Here is a 17,516-nt window from a genome sequence, read left to right as displayed (position 1 = left end):
TAACTTTTCAATCTTTTGTGTTTGGGGAATTTTCATAGAAAGAAGTACCATGCTGATACCCAGATAAGTATCAGCTTCAGACCAACAGTAGATTTTCCAGGAAACATGCGCATGATTTTAACATAGGTAAAAGAGTTTTCTTTCTACCATGTCAAACAAAAGGCTTTTACATACCTACGTAACTTTTATGCCTGAAGAGCATGCTCTTCAGTTTCCCTAACTGATATCCACCAAAAGCTACAAAGCAAGCAGAAAGAACAGAGTAATACCAAAGGATTTCAGAGACCAGGATAAATGCCTTTTATAATATTTGCTGTGCTGACTTGAGCTCCTGGAGAGTCCAGTGCAGTTTCCCATTCAAAATTTTACTGTTTCAGTGATGTTTCTAATATGACTTCAGAGCAACATGGGAAAACTGGTCCTTTAGCTGCAATAACTTAAATGGAAACTGGTTTAAAATCAGCTCTTCTGATAAATCAGAAGACTCTGGGATTCATTTCTGCAAGTAGTTCCTTATCCCTTCTACCCCACTACAAGAAGGGTGTGTGCAAGTCACTCCAGCTCCGTTGAATGGGGGGTGTTGTAAGGGGGAAAGCTGTAGGTACAAAAACTCAATACCCACAAACTCAAGCCTTTTGAACAAAACAAGTCAGATTTTGGAGTGTAAGTATTTGTCTCTTAAACTACTCCTATCTGTCTTCATTTTTGACATTACGTGATGTGGGGTGGATTCCTGAGAAGACAATGGGCCATCCACAGGTGTCTTACATCAACCCATCAGTATTTACATAGGCAAGTACAATCTTGGTATCAGATGTTCTTATAACAAACAGAAGTAGTCTATGTCCTCGTGCAATTCAGCACAGCAAATCCCACACGTGTCTATGATAAAGCTTTCCACCCTAACACAAGCAAACCTGTAGGTAGTTAAGAGTAGGAAACATCTAAAACCTTGTTTTAGTCTGAAGCTACTAGTCACACCAGCTGCAAGCTGGAGAACCTTCTGAAAAAATGCATTTTCAAAGACCGCTCATTTGGCCTTGTATTCTACTATTGCACTGTGCTGTGTCTCCTTGGCTAGAGGTCACAGACTAAGATCTATATTTAACATTCCTCTAAACGTCCTCTTGCCTTTGTAGTTGATCTCTGTGTGAAGAAAACACTAAAAGTGTTGTTATACAAGCAGTTAAGTTCTCATGAATTTCACTAATTAGTTTCAGAAAGCCTTAAACTTACTGGGGATGAAACTTCTGTGAGAGAATGAGCATTTTTAAGTCATCTTTCCCTCCTTGTTTCAAATCTTTACAATTACTTTTGGTACATGTGGTTTTTTTTAAAGAGGAAACTTTTGTTTACAAAGGCCCCAAAACATCCCCTGAACTGACCTAATTTATTTGCTCATTAATGTGACAAAGCTGAACTGAAAAAAATATACCCAAAGCAACCAGGACACTTGCTCACCAGAGTATTGCTCTTCTTAATATCTTCTAAACGCTCCAAGACTGAAGTCAGGTTTGGGTCATCTGATTCTACAAACCATATTGGCGATGAAGAGGGGTAAGACTCCTGTTTAAAAAACAACAACAAAATAAAACCACAAAGCTTTTAAAGCTCAATCACACCAAAAATTTCACAACACAGTAACATCACCTCATCCTACTCTAAGCCAGGTAACATGGAATAAAAGCAACACCATAATTTTCGACAACTCAAAAGAAGTTGAAAGAAATCCAAGCTAACAGGTTCTCCTAGTATTATGTTCTATTTTCATCTTGATCAGACAATGGACATACATAAGACAGTACTAAAAATTTAAAGCCCTGAGGGCAGGTGGAGCAGGAGAAAGACATTTAGAAACTCAGTACAAATGGTTATTACAAAAAAAAAAAATCACAAGTAGTACATGTCAAAGAATAAAATTATATCCACCCCATTTTTCTCACGGAAATACTGATTCTTCCAAACAGTATCTGTGAAAGCAACAAAACCTGAAATCTTCTGATTTCCTCCTTAATCAGGATTACTCAAACTATTCTAACATTAGCTCTCAGACTGAAGCAACACAGTTCAAATCTCCTGCCTTGGAGGACAAGTTAACAGGCAGATCACAATGCCAAAAACTGTTTTACCTTTGTACTAACAAGGCTCATACAGGACTAACCTTCGCTGAAGGATTTCTCAAATAATATAACGCACACAACCCTATCAAGAAAGCTTACAGAAGAGACCTTTCTTTCATCAATAGATTCCTACAGTTGTTTGGCAGGCACCAATCCTAGCAACAGTGAGATCAAGTGGTTTCACAGGATTAGAAGTGTACTTGATTTTCCAGAATAAACTATGGTTAGGGCACATATAGCCGTGGAACAGATACGGCCCAACAACCACTCACACGATCCACCACAAATGATTTTTCTGTCACTAAGATGCCAATCAGATAGCCCTTCAAAAGGTGCTAGGAAGATGCTTATTGCTCCTTTCTCCACCAAAATAAGACCATGGACAAGCCTAGAATAAGCCGTTTATGGTTTGCATTCAGTACTTATTCCCAGTCTGGAGGGCTATAGAATAATCTCCTCCAAAAAACTTGGAGCAAATCTTTCATCAGACTGGTAGCACAGGACTGATGATGTGTTTTAATACATTACAGCAGCTATTTGAACATGCTGATGCCTTTTGCATTGAATGACAAATCCTTTCCTCATTTTGTGCTCTCATTTCAATTCATTCCATTTTCTGTAATGAATGCCAAGTCCTGCCGTATAAGAGAAAACATACTAGGATTTGATACTGCCTGTCTTGTGAATGTACAGCACATAGAAATTACTGTACTCCCCCAAATGCATTAGACATTCTATTTTTAGTCTGCTTTAGCTTTTGAAACATGAATGGGAACCATGCATTTATCAGAAAGGCTTTTCTTAAACATTGTGTAAGCACATTCACTCATCTGCAGCAGAAAAGACAAAATTTTTGGAATTCTGGAATATGGATACTTCATTTCATATTCCAACTTTTTAGGAGGAGGTGCTTAATATTAATAGCCAAATGCAAGTTAGTGTACCTTTCAACTTATTGCAACACTTTTTAATTCTTCAGACTTACCAACAATTATGCTCTCTTTAACTTAAAAACATAACTGACACCAAGTTTTTCTAGATCAAAAATTCGTATTTTTGGAACAGCTGCGTTTCACGCGGATATGAGTCACTATATTTTGAAATACAGAATTCACACACAAACTTCAAACATTCTGATCCTGAGATATAAACAAGCTCATGAGTTTGTAATACCACAGTGTGCAATCCAGAACTAAGCTTGGGGTTTGTGAGGTCAAACAACTGAACTTCACAAGAGCTAATTGTGTTCAGAAAATGAAGTCAGCCTTTTCTTCTGTACCTGCATTCTGTAGAGAGGACAGATGGATTTAAGTTACATTACATAAGAAACACAAATTTCAAAAAAAAAAAGTTGACTTTTCATAAAAGGAGCCCTAGAATAGCAATTCTTTTACAATACTAGATACCTGCTGTTCGAAATGCTAATTATTATTTCTCAGTGGCTAAAAATGACATTATTTTGGACCTATTACTACGTAGCTGACCTTTGAAGATGCTGCATCTAGCTTATCTGTACAGACATGATCGGTATCAAGTGGCTGAGCTGTTTTATGCAATTGCTGTAACTTAACATGTTCCTGCTCTCCACAAGCAAAAGCAAAAATTCCTCACAGGAGACAAAGGCTGCATGCTCCGATTTGGGCAGCTTTCCTAAGCTAACGCACGTTGTACAGCTTGCAAGCGCAGTGCGATCACTCAGTAGGCCATGACAAGCGGGGATGACCTCACACCTAGCATGTACTGAGGCCTGAGGACAAAGGCTGAATGTTTACAGCAGCCTAGAGATAATTACAATGCATGGGATCATCATTTCTAGAGAGCCTTTGTGTAACACCAGGACAGACTGACAGCTTTTTCAGCACAAACACTTCTGGTGCTTCTGTTGCAGAATACAGCAAAAGAATTTAGCTTACTAACAAGCACACAAAATAGAAAAGCTCCATGCTCCTGCCACTGGAACAATTCAAAAACCTATCAAGTCCTGTAATAGCATATGAAGAGAAGACACACAGAATCTCACCGTTGAGATATTCTGTTCCATCTTCTCTAAGATGGTCTACTCACATTTTACTAATTTTGCTTCTCTTGGGTAGACAGATCTGTCACCTAAGTACATCCTATCTAAGCTTTCTCATTCTTAACAATAGGTGCTCAGCAATAAGGGTGTTCTACTTGCCATGTTATGTAATCTTTAACTTGCTTTATAGATCTACAGCAACACTGCCTTGATGTTAGTAAAAGGACTTGAATGAATGAGCTATTTCTAAATTTTAACAATACTGTTTAAAGGGAGAAATTATTAAATTAAAAAAAAAAAAAAAACTAAAAACCCACAAATAACCTACCCCCCCCCAAAAAAAAAATCATCTTGCTCACCTTCCTAAGATTACAGCAACCTGCATATGATGTTTGCTATGAGGCAATAGAGTAACCCAAATCTCCTTGCATATAACAGAGCCCTTTAATCATGACAAATTGTCAGAAAACACGTTTAAACACACATCTGCAGGGTTAGGGTTTAAAATGGCAAGTACACACTGACAGTTTTTCATTTTCATTTTCAAATAAACTTAGAATGTCTTATTTTTCCCCCTTTTTGTATCTCCTTAGTGCACCGGCTGAACAAAATTTAGCAAATGGGATTTCTAATGCGATTCCATTTTCTAAGATTTTGCAAAATCTCCATCGCTGACAGAAGCTAGTTCCATTGTTTTTACATCAGCTACAACTAAACGAAACTCATTTTCAGAGCAACACTTATATGCATTGGGGGCATTAAAAATCAAATTTAATGGAGGATGGTTGTGGAGACAATGTTAATTTTACACGCCCCTACTGAATAAGGGGAAAACTTTCACCTTTTCTTTCTAGATGTTAAGACTGTATACAACACACTATTACTTGCTGAATGCAGATAAATAGCAGGACATAATTTATTCACTAGAGGTGAGTTAAACAGAGATCTTTAGATGCTACTACACTACAGAAAGCAAGATTATATTAGTTTTAATTTCCCTACAATCTTCCTGAAGTCAAAGCCTAACCTGCTCAGTTCAGTACGAATACTTGTTAGAGGTCCCACATTTGGTAAGGAACCTAGTTCAACTGACTACAATACAGCCAGCTTTTAAACTTAGAAAATTATTGCAATTCTACCCTCAAGTTCAGCGACTGTCTTGGCATTGACAGCCTGCACTACAAAACAGTCCAAGATGAAGCTGCATGCTTTGGTTAGACCCCTAGGGACTGCAAGAGATTAATCAACTCTCGACTTTGCAGGAGGCAGGTGAAAGGATCCCATCATCCTGTTCTGTGTGGGTTCTGCTAACACGCTCATCACTACACAGCCGAATACCTTCAGGAGCACATTAAAACAACACAACTAACATAGTCGTGGTTTTTCTCTCCCACACAGTCTCCAGGGAATGAGCAGCGTTTCTTCCTCTAGAACTGTTTATGTTATTAAATGCAGCCACATTTGAGATGGCAGGGTCAAAGGCAGGTGCCTCAGAGAACAGAAAGACCACAACAAACCACACCTCCATAGGTGCCTGTAAACTTCACTCTGCAATCACAAATTGTTCCAAGCAAAAATACATTATTTCTCTGTACAAACACATCCTACTGATTGTAGGAGGCTACCACAGAAGTAACCATAAGGAAACGTTTCCACTAAGAGCATGCAGAAAGGTTATGGACACGACTTCAGCCTGCACAACAGATGGCCTCCAGGGCAGGGCAGAGCAGAGCAGTTCCCTTCGCTCTTGTCTCACCAGGCTCTTACAGACAGGTGTGCAACAGTCTGCTGCTTTGCGCCTTGCACAGCCACGTTCTGTACAAACACACGTGAACTACAGCACATTTTTAAATGAACTGAAAGCCTAGATAATGAAACACTTATTGCAACACACAGATTCAGTTGAAACTGCCAATATTCATACGATAGCAACCACAGCATAGCTAAATAAGTAGAGGACCAGTATTTCAATTGTAATTCACTTGTGCAAGAATTATTTCAAGAAGCAATAATCTTGTAACTTGCAGACTCATCTGCACAAGTTCTTTTGTTCAACTCAGGCCCTAGGAATTCTCCTGAAACTACTGCAGAATCATTATCTTTTTGACTTGGAAAACATAAAGGAGAAAGTGACATTCTGAGGAAAGGAAAAAGAGAAAAAAAGATTGCCAGAAAAGACTTAACCAAATGCTGCTTTCAAACAGGCACGTACAAGAGGCCAGTGATTCCCAAGTTTGTGAAGTAACCTAAGCCACACTTCTGTGATTTACATCCACGTTTCTATCCAGGTACACACATGCTCTCTTGCAGCTCAAACAAGCACCATTACCCTAGAAGAAGCCAGAACACACACAAGCCAAGTAGAGAAGGCACAAAACCTCACTTTAAATGGTCATAAATATGAACGCACATGTGACATCACGGTTCTTATTCTTCTTAGGGTCAAGTCTTCACAGTCAGTCAATTCTTCCAACTCTTTAGCCTACAAAAAATGCCCCACCTGTCAATTCTGACGCGTGAAACTGCACAATACATTTGGAAAAAGAGCTTTATCAGACTGCCTTATCAGTTGTCACAACTTCATCCACTCCCCTTACCGAATAAAGGCAGGGGGGTGTATGTTGTCAAGTATACCCTAACTGCACAGAATTAAAATACCAGCTGTAAGCTTAAATACAAAAATGTCACTTTTCTGATAGAATCAATGTTATTTATCTTCATCGTGAAGCAACATTTTATTCTCCAGGTCACCATCAAAACGCAATATGCCATCTAACAATCCATTAAAAGAAATTTGCAGAAAAGATGAACACTCAACGTTTCCGTAAGGACCCCAAGTAAAATCCACCAAATGATAACATACCACTGCTCAAATACAGCTCTAAACATCAACACTAAGCACGACTTAGCTAACAGCATAGCAAGTGACAGTTGTTCAAGAGCAGTGTGTAGCCTCCAAAAATTAAAGCAGTTGCTGAGAACCAACCCAGTTAAGTGAGCTAAGTAACATTCCTTCTCCAGTACAATTAACAGCAAGAAAAAGCTACAGATAATCCACGCTGAAAATTAAGCACAGAATGCATTATCATTTAACATTAGGTAACCTGCTTATCAGGAAAAAGGTTACAGAGCCAAGACTCGAATCCAGCGGGTTTTTTTGTTTGTTTGTTTGTTTTTTAAACACACCATCTCACAGCAGTCAGATCAACCCATCTCGCTTGTCTCACACACAAAAGAAAGACCACCGTGTGCTTGGACTCTCACCCTGACACTCAGAGTGTGGCTGGTTTAGAGCTCTCAGCCACCACAGGTTCTTTTCTTTAACACATGCATTATATAGGCATTCAAGCTGGCAATGGTTTATCTAGTAAGTAGCTAGACACGTGCTAAAGATAAAGTTACTCTGCAAATCAGATTCTTCAATATTCTTCCTTCATCATTAGCAGGTTCTTTTGTAGGAAGTCGCTGAAGGAATTCCAGTTTCTTGAAACTTATCAACTTCTTATAACCATCAAGAGTTATTAATCACCTATTTCTGTAACTACACCTTTTCTGAATGTATTTCTAGGAATCATCATTAGTCTCACAAAGCTGGAGTAGCCAAGAATGGCTTCTTGTAAGGCTAGCAGCAGTTCTAACACACCATACTCTTCCCCCATCTAACTTCAGAACAACTTCCCCAGCAGACATGCTCTTGCCTTTAACACTTAAGACAGTTATCCTCAATGTGAGAAGTCTGATGTCACTTCTGCTGTCACCCAAAAATACAGGCTTTCCCTCCCTCCTCTCCACTCTCTTTACCTTCAGAAAATCTAGGCCTTTCAAGTGCCCAAATAGCTCACCCCCATCCTATCGGAGACATAGTGCACTTGCCCCTCTCACAACTCGAGAACTTTCCTCTTTCCCCTCTCCCTTTACAAACGGTCTTTCTGAATACACAGTGAAGAAGCTATCGGAAAATCTGTAACTCCAACACACTCTCTCTCAGAGGGGTTAAGAAGTTAAGAGATCTGGGAGAAAGGAGAATATAGCCCAAACTAAATCAAGAAATCACGCACCAACTTCTCTACGCTTACTTAAAACACCAGGATGTCTTGTATGCATGAGATAACAAAGAAGAAACAAAACATGTAATATCATGACTTTAGTACCACACTTGGAGATTACAGCTGGAAACAGGAAACCAGCATAACATATCCTAAATGTTCACTTCCAGCGAAGTGCAACTGAGAACTCTTCTGTTCCTGTTAGCTTCAACTGCGCTGCATACAGGCAGGTTGACATAACATCTGAACATTAAATAGCATCTCCTTACTGTAATCAGTCATTTAGTTTTCCAGGTGTCTTCCATGAGCTGGTGACAGGTCATTTTCACTTCTCCTACAGAGCTAACAGCTGAAGAACTACAGTGGAGTGCTTATTAAATAATAAGCAATCATATCTCTTCAAATGACGTATTCCCATTCATAGTCTAAAATAAATCAGCTTCAGCCAGGAATTCAGGGTTTTATAACCTTTCAGAAAGGCAAACAACCTGATAGCACTGCACAGTAATCCACAGAGGCATAACTAAAACAGCAATTCTTTCTGTTCATCAGCCTCTACCAATATTTGTTCCTATTCAGAAGTTTTAACTCTTATTGCCATTTTTAAAACAGTTCAAACACTATCCAGAGAACTGTCTCCATCTTCTATTCTCCTGAAATGAATTTGATTTTACAGGTAAACTCTAATTCCAGTTTGACTGTTAAGAGCCCAGTTCTCTCAATTTAGGCATCACTGTCACAGACCAGACACCTGTGTAAACCCACTGGATTGACACCAGCTCAGGTTTTCCCACACAGGAGCGATCCCAAGTACCACTGAGGACTCAGACAGCACTTGGCAAGCAGCACTGTTCCCCAGCATTCACTCATTCCTTTGCCCTCTGTTGGGCTGGTACAGCTGTCTGTGCAGCCACATGCTGAACCAGACTGGGAAGCGATCCAGATTAACAATGACCCAGTAAAGAATTTTTATGTGCCAGCTAGGTCCTTAATCCAGTAAAATCAATTCTGGCCACCTCACAAGGCACACAGCCTTTGCTGTTATGGGATCAGCAGGATTACGGAGTGCACAGGACCCAATCATACTCTGTTCTTCCTATCAACCCTAACTTTTAATACACATTTGAGGGTACCAACAGGTCATCAATAACCAATATCCACAGGCATATGACAGACCAAATGCCTGCAGGTTCATTCTAGTTTAAGTCCAACAGAATGAAGTTACTTTATGTGAGCACAAGCGATCAACTCCATTAATAACTTCTGATTTTACAGTGTCCCATTGCAGATAGACTGCCATAGCGAATGTGAAAGTGCAGCCTTATTCAGAGAATAGGACACACCTCATATACTACTCCCTTATTCCTATTTCAGTGACAGAAAGCTTTGACAAGAGTCAGAATTTTACCTCCCGCTCCCAATTTAAAAAAAAAGTTAACGAAGTGTATTTTCCTTCCTATAGGATAAGAAAGGTAATGCCAACTACTGATTTTGACAAATACTGTTGACAATACAAATCAAACGCAACCATCACAAAACATCAAATGACTGTTGTGATGTCAACGAAGTCATCCCACTCATAGTTTTAGTTTCTTTGAATTTACTGAATATTAAGGAAAATCACCAGGCATCTTTCAATCTTGGACAAAAACCTCCTAGAACAGTTAAAGCAGCATGCCGAATACAGTTCTTTTATGAAAGTCTTTCAATTATCAAAAGGCAGGGAGAACTCTCGTGAGGACCACAAATTGTCCCAGTCCTGAAACAACTATAAGTAATTCCAGTAAGCAACCCATCTGTAGTAAGGGCAATTTCCTGTAGATTAAAGCCTATATGCTAGCGTTTATATCTGAAGCCCACCACTGGGGCTTTCTAGGATATTTTAGGAGCACTTCACACATTAGAGAGGGAAGAGCACAACTGACCTGCAAAGTTCTTAAGTGCTAGCTACAGCTTTTCACACGTAGCAAAAGTAAGCTGTGGCAACAGACACTAAGGTCCTACGTCTTCCAGAGATGAAGGATTTCTCCTTTTCACAACATCCCTTTTCCAATCATAGTCTTGGGACAGACAGAAGTTAGCATCCTCACTCTTCGCATTTTATTTAATTTTGTTTTGATAAATAAAACAAGACTGAACTTCTCAACTTCTATTGCCTAAGTGTTATCTTGGAGAAGTTACTCGACTGCCTTTTTTAAAGCTGAAAGCATACCTAATTAGAGTCAGAAAAGCATGCGTTATGAAGGTATAGCTCTGTATGCTTTTATTTAATCTTTGTATCCATAGACTGCAAGACAAAGTTCTCAAGCTCACTACAGATCTGATGATGTTAAAAAAAACACTCTGTGGCTTGAACACGAAGCCTCATTCATTACGTGGTTAGTTCCGTGTACAAATAAATAGCCTTTATAAAAGTTTATCAGATGTCTAGGCATTAGCTATGAGTGTGTTTGATATTAAAATCTTACGCCTTTGAAGAATTATCATATGTCCTAATATACTCACTTTCTGTATCTATACAACTTGTCAAAAGTTTCAAAGGTAAGATGTCTTCATCCATTCTGGTTTAGAATGGAAAACAGTCTCCTCCCATCAACTGCAGTTACCTGTAGTCAGCACCCTTTTCAAGTCTTTCTTAGGATCTTCAACTCTGATTTAGCAGCAGGGCATTTTTCAGTGAAAGCAGAAGATACTTCTTCCCAGCAGGGAAGCAAGAGCATACCGAAGTCAGGCATATCACATGGACTGAATTGTAAATGTACGAGGGATATCATTACACATCAGAACCCGGCATCTGTTTGGGCAAAATCTGCACCTACACAGAGCTGGCACAAACCCTATCCTACCTTGCAAGTGGTACTTCAGGACACAGAATTCAATGGAAATTTTGTCTACGAGTGGAGAGATACTATCATCAAACTTCTCTGCAGATTTAAAAATACGCTTTAGGGACGGGGAACCTACTCCTCCTTCACTTTTAGGAGTCCAAAGTGGTCTTCCCCCCCCAGTAATAGCGAAATCAGAATACTGGTATGTAAGTTTGATAAGGTACCAAAAAGAGTGCACTTATCGAAATAATCAAGAACACACTGCTCTGAGTAAAACCACTGATTTGACACTAATTCAAAAGACATGCACGACCAGGATAAATAAAAATACTTTGTAAAGAACACCGGTTTATGGAACTCGATTAACTGGAATATTGCTGTTACGTGAATGAAAAAGAAGCCTGAGAAAAACAGAAATAAAACTCTGGAACAGAGACACTGCTGTTGGCATAACAGAACGGGAATGTGAAGGTACACAGCCTGAACAAGTTCAATAATTAGATAGTTCTGAGGCATAAAAAGCAATGTTTCTGACAGAGGTGACTCCACCCTACAGTGCCTCTTAAAATAATCAGATTAACCACTTAAATTCCAACATAGATCACTACTAGAAAAAAGGAAGGACAGACCTTCACAACGTTTGCCTGTCACTTCATAAAACAGAAACCTATCAGGAGAAGTGTATCTTGCTTCAATGAGAAGCATTGCTCAGTACCACAGGTACACTGTCCCTGGGATGCTGCAGCAAACGCTTAACTTTGACAGTTCTGCAAACTCAAACGCAGGCAATCAGAATATCGTAGAAATTCCAGGGCAGACTTCTAATCAAACCTTGGAATTTAGTCAAGGACACTGGTAGAGATCCATACAGTTCCTAAGCAGATATTCTCCCTCACCTCTCCAGGAGAATGTTTCCTCCTTCCTCTGCCTTCTCTCTCTCTAGATTGGAAAAAAGAAAGAGATCCATTGTGAGGATCAGAGCAACTCAGTTATCACATCTCTTTTCAGACTTAGCGCAGAAGCTACTGGAAGCTTCCTTCCCTACCAGACTTTTCTCCATCCAGTAACTTCAGCACCTGTACATACTGCTAGACAGCTTTCACTTTAGCTAGAATATTAAGGCGCCCTAATAAAACCAACAAGAATAAAAGCAATTATTCACCTTTGTGTTTTTTCTTCCCCTTGATAGCATTATTGAGTGTCCAGACATTCAAATTAACGTAAGGTTTTGTTGAGTAAGAGAAATATCCTTGAAGACTTTATCATTATTGTAGAGGTTGAAGTGGTTAGAAGCAGCACACAACCGAAGTTACATATTTGCACTACAAACCCAGAGCATGAGGGCAACTGCTCCCGAGGCAGAGAGTGAGTCTCCTCAAATAAACTTTTACTGCTATCTTTATAGTCTTATCAGTTTATTTTAGTACCATCACTTGAAGTTCTAGTTCCCACAGTACCTTGATTCAGCTCTCCAGAAGCTCTGCACACCAAATGAAGCACAGTTAACAAGACTTACACCCTTCTCATTTACAGTACCTACAGAAAAAAAAAAACAAACTAGAGGCAATTAGGAGTCAGAGCCAATCGACTCAATTCAGTGGTGGGCGGGAAGAGAAAAACAAACAGAACTTCTTTCACACTTTGAGCTTTAACACTTGTGTCAAAAGACTAGGACAGAAGTCCAGAGGCCAGCTTTCTCTTTTTGGCTCTCTCACAAGCTTCACACTTGTTTCAAGAGAACCATGTATTGACACTCTGTATCTCAAATTGTCTTCTCCCATTTATTTTTAACAGAGGGGGAAAATAGCCACCTACCTCAAAGAGCCAAAAATTAGTCAACACTGGAAAGAACCAAGCTGCTCACAGACAACTGTGAGACACAAGTTTCAAGAATCTCAGATACAGCTTCTTTTCAAAGCAGAAGCCTTGGCTCTAAGGTTTGAAACAGCTCTTTTCCTGTTCTTTTTGAAAGCACGCATGCCACAATTCTAATGGCACACAAAAGATCTCTTGACTTTTAGGGCAACCAACTGTAGTGGCCAACTGCAGACCCAGTTTCCTCAACAACACATAAAAATACCAACCACGACCTAAGCCTGTTTCTTGCTTGCTCTGGCACACCTCAACCAAAAGCCTACAAGCACGCGGGCATATCTCGATGCAGAATAAGAAAGAATTACCATCCGAAGTACTTATGACAAAGCAGAAGCAGAAATACACGACAGCACAAATCCAAGGCACCAAAACTTTAGACCTTACTACTGGGCTTCCCTGTTAGCTATCACTTGACAAGAAGACATAACCCATTGAAATCAACTGCCTGCTGAGGGTGTACAATCACCAGATGTTTCATTTAAATCTTAAAGAAGATATTTATAAAATAGATCATGCCTGGGGGGGGGGGGGGGGGGTCATACAGCCAGACTTCTCAGTAATGAAACACTCTCTATTAAATAAATAATATTTAAAGAAAGTCACACAATTTGTTGTCTGATATGTCATACCTAAAAACAAGAACACCAAAGTAACTTGCTCATTTTACCATTAACAAAATCTTATGTCTTACGGAAGAGTCAGCTAACACAAACACCTGTCCTATGAACACAGAACTGACTTCTAGGTTTCACAGCTAGTTGTCATGAGAAGGCTCTCTTAACACGTCCCCTTCAATTTATTACTGTATGGCAAGTCAGGATCCTACCAAGATTATGAGCTCTGCCTGCTTTGCATGCATGCTTTCATCTTTCAGTACTCAGGTATTTAGACTTACATGCATGGTTCCACCCCCACACTGTCTGAAACTTTCATTCCCTTACACACAAAAGGAGCCTTGAGAGCTTATGCAACCCAAACATACTAACTGTATTTTCACCCAGTCAGAACTTTTCAATACTTTTAAGCTGAACAGAGCTGATGCATTTAAGTTCACCTGTAAGTAAAGGTAGTCTAATAAAAGTGAACCTCCAGCACTTTCCTGTCCATGAGTCACAAATACCAACCCATCCAAACCCTTCGGCAAATTTAGGCCCTAACCCGTAACTTTTAAAACCAGAGGATTTTACCACAGCAAACAACACTGAATATTTTAATCTGCCCCCCGACTCATTGTAAGAAGCTTGAGAAAAAAACAGAGTGAAGGCCCAAAGCAAAGCACACATCGGGGTCCCTCAGCCTGGGGAGAGCTGCCCGTGCCCCCTCACAAGTTTAACCACCACCGTTATGAGAAGGCGACTGCTGGGCAGGGGAACAAGGGCGCTCTGACCGTGCGAACCGCCTCGGAGAATTAAACTTCTAAAGGGACTGAGAACTGAGAGACGGAAAGGGAAAAGAAGGGAACGAAGGGAAACGAAGCCCGGCCCCCAGCCGCGTTTCCCCGCCCGGCCCGGGGCGGAGCGGGCCGCGGGGCCGCAGGCCGCGGCGGTGTGGCGCACTCAGCAAAGCACCGGCCCCCGCCTGCCTGCCGAGCTCGCCCCGCCGGGGCCCGGAGGAAGGCTGCCCCGCCGCCAGCCGGGCTCCTGCCCCCTTTGTGCGGCGGCCCAGGGCAGCCCGGCGGGGCAGGGAGCGGGGCCCGGGGCGCTCCCAACTTTTGTGTGCGCCGCGGCGGGGCCGGGAGCGGGGAGGGGAGCGCGGAGCCCCCCGGGGAAGCGGCCCCAGGCGGGCGGAGGCCCCCGACCGGCCCCGGCTGCTGAGTCACCCCCTGCGCCCCCGGCCCGCGCCCCGCAGACAATGGCGAGGGCGGCCCCTGTCCTGCCCGGTCCCTGCCCCTGCCCGGCCCGCACCGTGATGTTGCAGTGGATGGTGAGCGGCGGCGGCGGCTGCGGGCCGGAGCCCGGCGGCGGCGGCAGGAGCACGAACTGGCAGTGGAGCTCGTCCAGCTTCCAGGAGACGATGCGGAAGCGCTCGTGGTCCTTGTCGAAGATGGACTCGAGGAACTTCAGCTCGGCCTTGAGCCCTGACACCGACATCCTGGCCTCATCTCCGGCTGCGGCTCCGGGCCCGGGCCTGCGCCGCCTCGCCTCGCCCCCGCGGCTGCTCTGCCCGGGCCGGCCCCGGCCCCGGCCCTGCCCCTGCCCCTGCCCCCGGCCCTGGCCCTGCCCGCGGGGCGGAAGATGGCGGCGGGCGGGGGGGCCGGGGCAGCCCCAGCCGGCGCGGAGACGGCGAGCGCGGCGGCGGCTGCCTTTGTACCAGCCTGCGGCGCCCGCTCGCTCGCTTAAAAGGGCAACAGCGCAGCCCGCTCCCCCCGCTCCGCTCCGCTCCCTTCCTTCCCTTCCTTCCTTCCCTCCCCGGCGGGCTGGGCCAGCCCCGCCAGCCGCCCCGCCCCGGCCCGGCGCGGCCCTGCCTCCTCCCGCTGCCCGGGGACCGCGGCGGGGCCGGGCCGGGCCGGGCCCTGCTCCTCCCCCGGGGCCGCCCCCGCCGCTGCCCTCGCCCCCCGGTGCTCACCTGGGCCGCTCCGCCTCCTGCCCCGCACCGCACGGGTCCCGCGGCTCGCCCCCGGTCCCCTCAGCCCTGCCAGCAGCCAGCCAACGAGCGGCAGCGGCTCCGGGCCCGGCGCTTCTGAGGGACGCGCACAGAGCCGCTCGGGGTCCAGCTTTGCGAGCTGCAAAGTAGCACCAGAAGCTCGTTGGAAGTGCTCGCGTTGCTCTCCAGTGCCTCTGGAACAGCTTGTACGTTTTACCCAAAGAAAAGCACAGCGAAGCCTAAAAGCAGAGCCAAGTGAATAGTCACTACGTTCAGGGATCAAGCGATGCTACCCCTGTTTCTGTCACTCGGGGACACCCTGTCTCCTAGCCTTTATTTGTCACTTTCCATCTTCGCTTTGTCCACAGACGGTTGTGCACTTGGGGACAAGAAGCAACCCTCAAACAGTACCAAGGGACTACGTACTACAGGGAGCACTGTTGCAGGGAGTCCTTCTTGTTTCCCAACCAGTTTTAAATAACGTGGTACCACGTGCACACACACAAAGCTGGAATAGGGAACGGCTTCCTTTTTTTTTTTTTTTAAACATTGATATTTTATATAAATCTTTAAATCCAGAGGAACTGGCAGCACGTCACAAACCACAAACTGAATCTTTTCAAGTGGTGAGAACTCTAATCTTGATCCAGAAAAACAGTCATGCACATGCCCAACTCCACATGGCAGCATATGGAAGCCTTATTGATTTGTGGGCTTGAAATCTATCCTTCCAGCAAAGAGAGCTGCAAAGAACATACTTTGCTGCAAAACCAGCCAGGAAGGATTGACACTAGCTAAAAACTCTGAATGAAAGATACCAGAAAGTCCAAAGAGAGTTGAAAGACCTGTTTTTTGTTTTGTTTTTCCAAGTATCAATTGAAAGGTGCCTATTGTAAAGCGTGTGCAACTCAGCCTTCCTAGAAGGGCTGAACTGTCTTGTTGGCTCAGACTCTATAGTCTGCAAAGCAAGGACAGAGAGCGGATATGACAGCTGTCTGTCGATGCGTCATCGGGCAAAGTGAAGAGAGATAAGGGAATATGTAAGCAAAGGGCAAATACTCTATAAACAGCAGAAAATTACACGTCTACCTATTAAAAAGGAAAGGCCTGGAAGAGCCTTACTATTGGAACACTGGAAACAAAGCAACCCAGACTTTGTTAGGCATTACGTGATGTGATGCGTGAAACAGCAGAGAAATGAATTTGGTGACTCAGCCCTATTTTGCTCAGACGATATGATTTTGGCCTAGAACGCCTCACTGCAGCAGGGAGACTTAGCAAGTTCAAACTGCACCTTTCGTCATGCCCTCCCCAGAACTGCCTCTATCCATCCCTACCTCTGGGCTTCCATTCTCCTCGTCCTCCTTCAGCATTCTCACCTGCCTCTCTCTTGTGCTGCCCCTCCTCTGCCTGCGACCCCCCATCTGTCTGGGCAGTGGCAGGGTGTGGGTGTGCTGGCGGGCAGGGAGGCTGCCATGCCTGTGCTATCTGGCCAGCTGGTGGAAGGCACAACAACCTCTCTCAGGCACCCAGAGATCCAAACATCATGGTGTCTCCTGGCCATCTGGCAGGCCAAACAAACTGCTTAATCAGCCAAGTGCGTCCTGCAAGCCATATGCTGTTTAAGTCTGGTAGAGAACATTCCCCAGCTCCTTCAGTCTGCCTTTTTGTTGCAGGCTTCAAGAAGCAACATGCAGCTGCACTGCCACCACTCCCCTAAATTCTGCTGCGCTTTTCCATGTTTAGCAGGCATTGTGCAAGCTGGGAGGGTATAGCTCTGCCTGTGAATTCATTTCTGTGTTAAAGACCTTGAGAACACATCCGGGATGCCTTGCTATCTGGAATACAGAAACTGCTGCAGAGGTGCAAAGAGCTGTTCATCATGTCTGGTTCATTCCTATTTCTTCCTTCAGGGACTTGCCGAAAGGCTTTAACATGAATCTTACATTGGTCACAAGGTGACTCAGGAAATCCTGAATTCTCCAAAGACCAAAATGAATGCATGTGGGGAAAGACCTGATATCTCTGAATAATAAAGGAAATTAAT

The 17,516-nt window shown here is 43.4% G+C and overlaps 1 protein-coding gene across 1 annotated transcript in view; it reads right to left on the bottom strand.

Annotated features, from left to right (window-relative positions):
- UBE2Q2 (ubiquitin conjugating enzyme E2 Q2) overlaps nucleotides 1-15,080 on the bottom strand; it is a 42,785-nt gene extending 27,705 nt beyond the window's left edge. Inside the window, exons 1-2 of the mRNA XM_035554014.2 lie at nucleotides 14,791-15,080; nucleotides 1,462-1,566 (exon numbers count right to left, since the gene is read on the bottom strand). Of these exons, the coding sequence (XP_035409907.1) occupies nucleotides 1,462-1,566; nucleotides 14,791-14,976 (291 nt within the window). The 5' untranslated portion in view covers nucleotides 14,977-15,080. The remainder of the gene's footprint in view (nucleotides 1-1,461; nucleotides 1,567-14,790) is intronic.
- Nucleotides 15,081-17,516: the final 2,436 nt, after the last annotated feature.

The sequence above is a fragment of the Cygnus atratus genome, chromosome 11 (genome assembly GCF_013377495.2).
Source record: "Cygnus atratus isolate AKBS03 ecotype Queensland, Australia chromosome 11, CAtr_DNAZoo_HiC_assembly, whole genome shotgun sequence".
Taxonomy (NCBI): domain Eukaryota; kingdom Metazoa; phylum Chordata; class Aves; order Anseriformes; family Anatidae; genus Cygnus; species Cygnus atratus.
The sequence above is the reverse complement of the archived record's forward strand: the minus strand, read 5'-3'. Positions and strand labels throughout refer to the sequence as shown.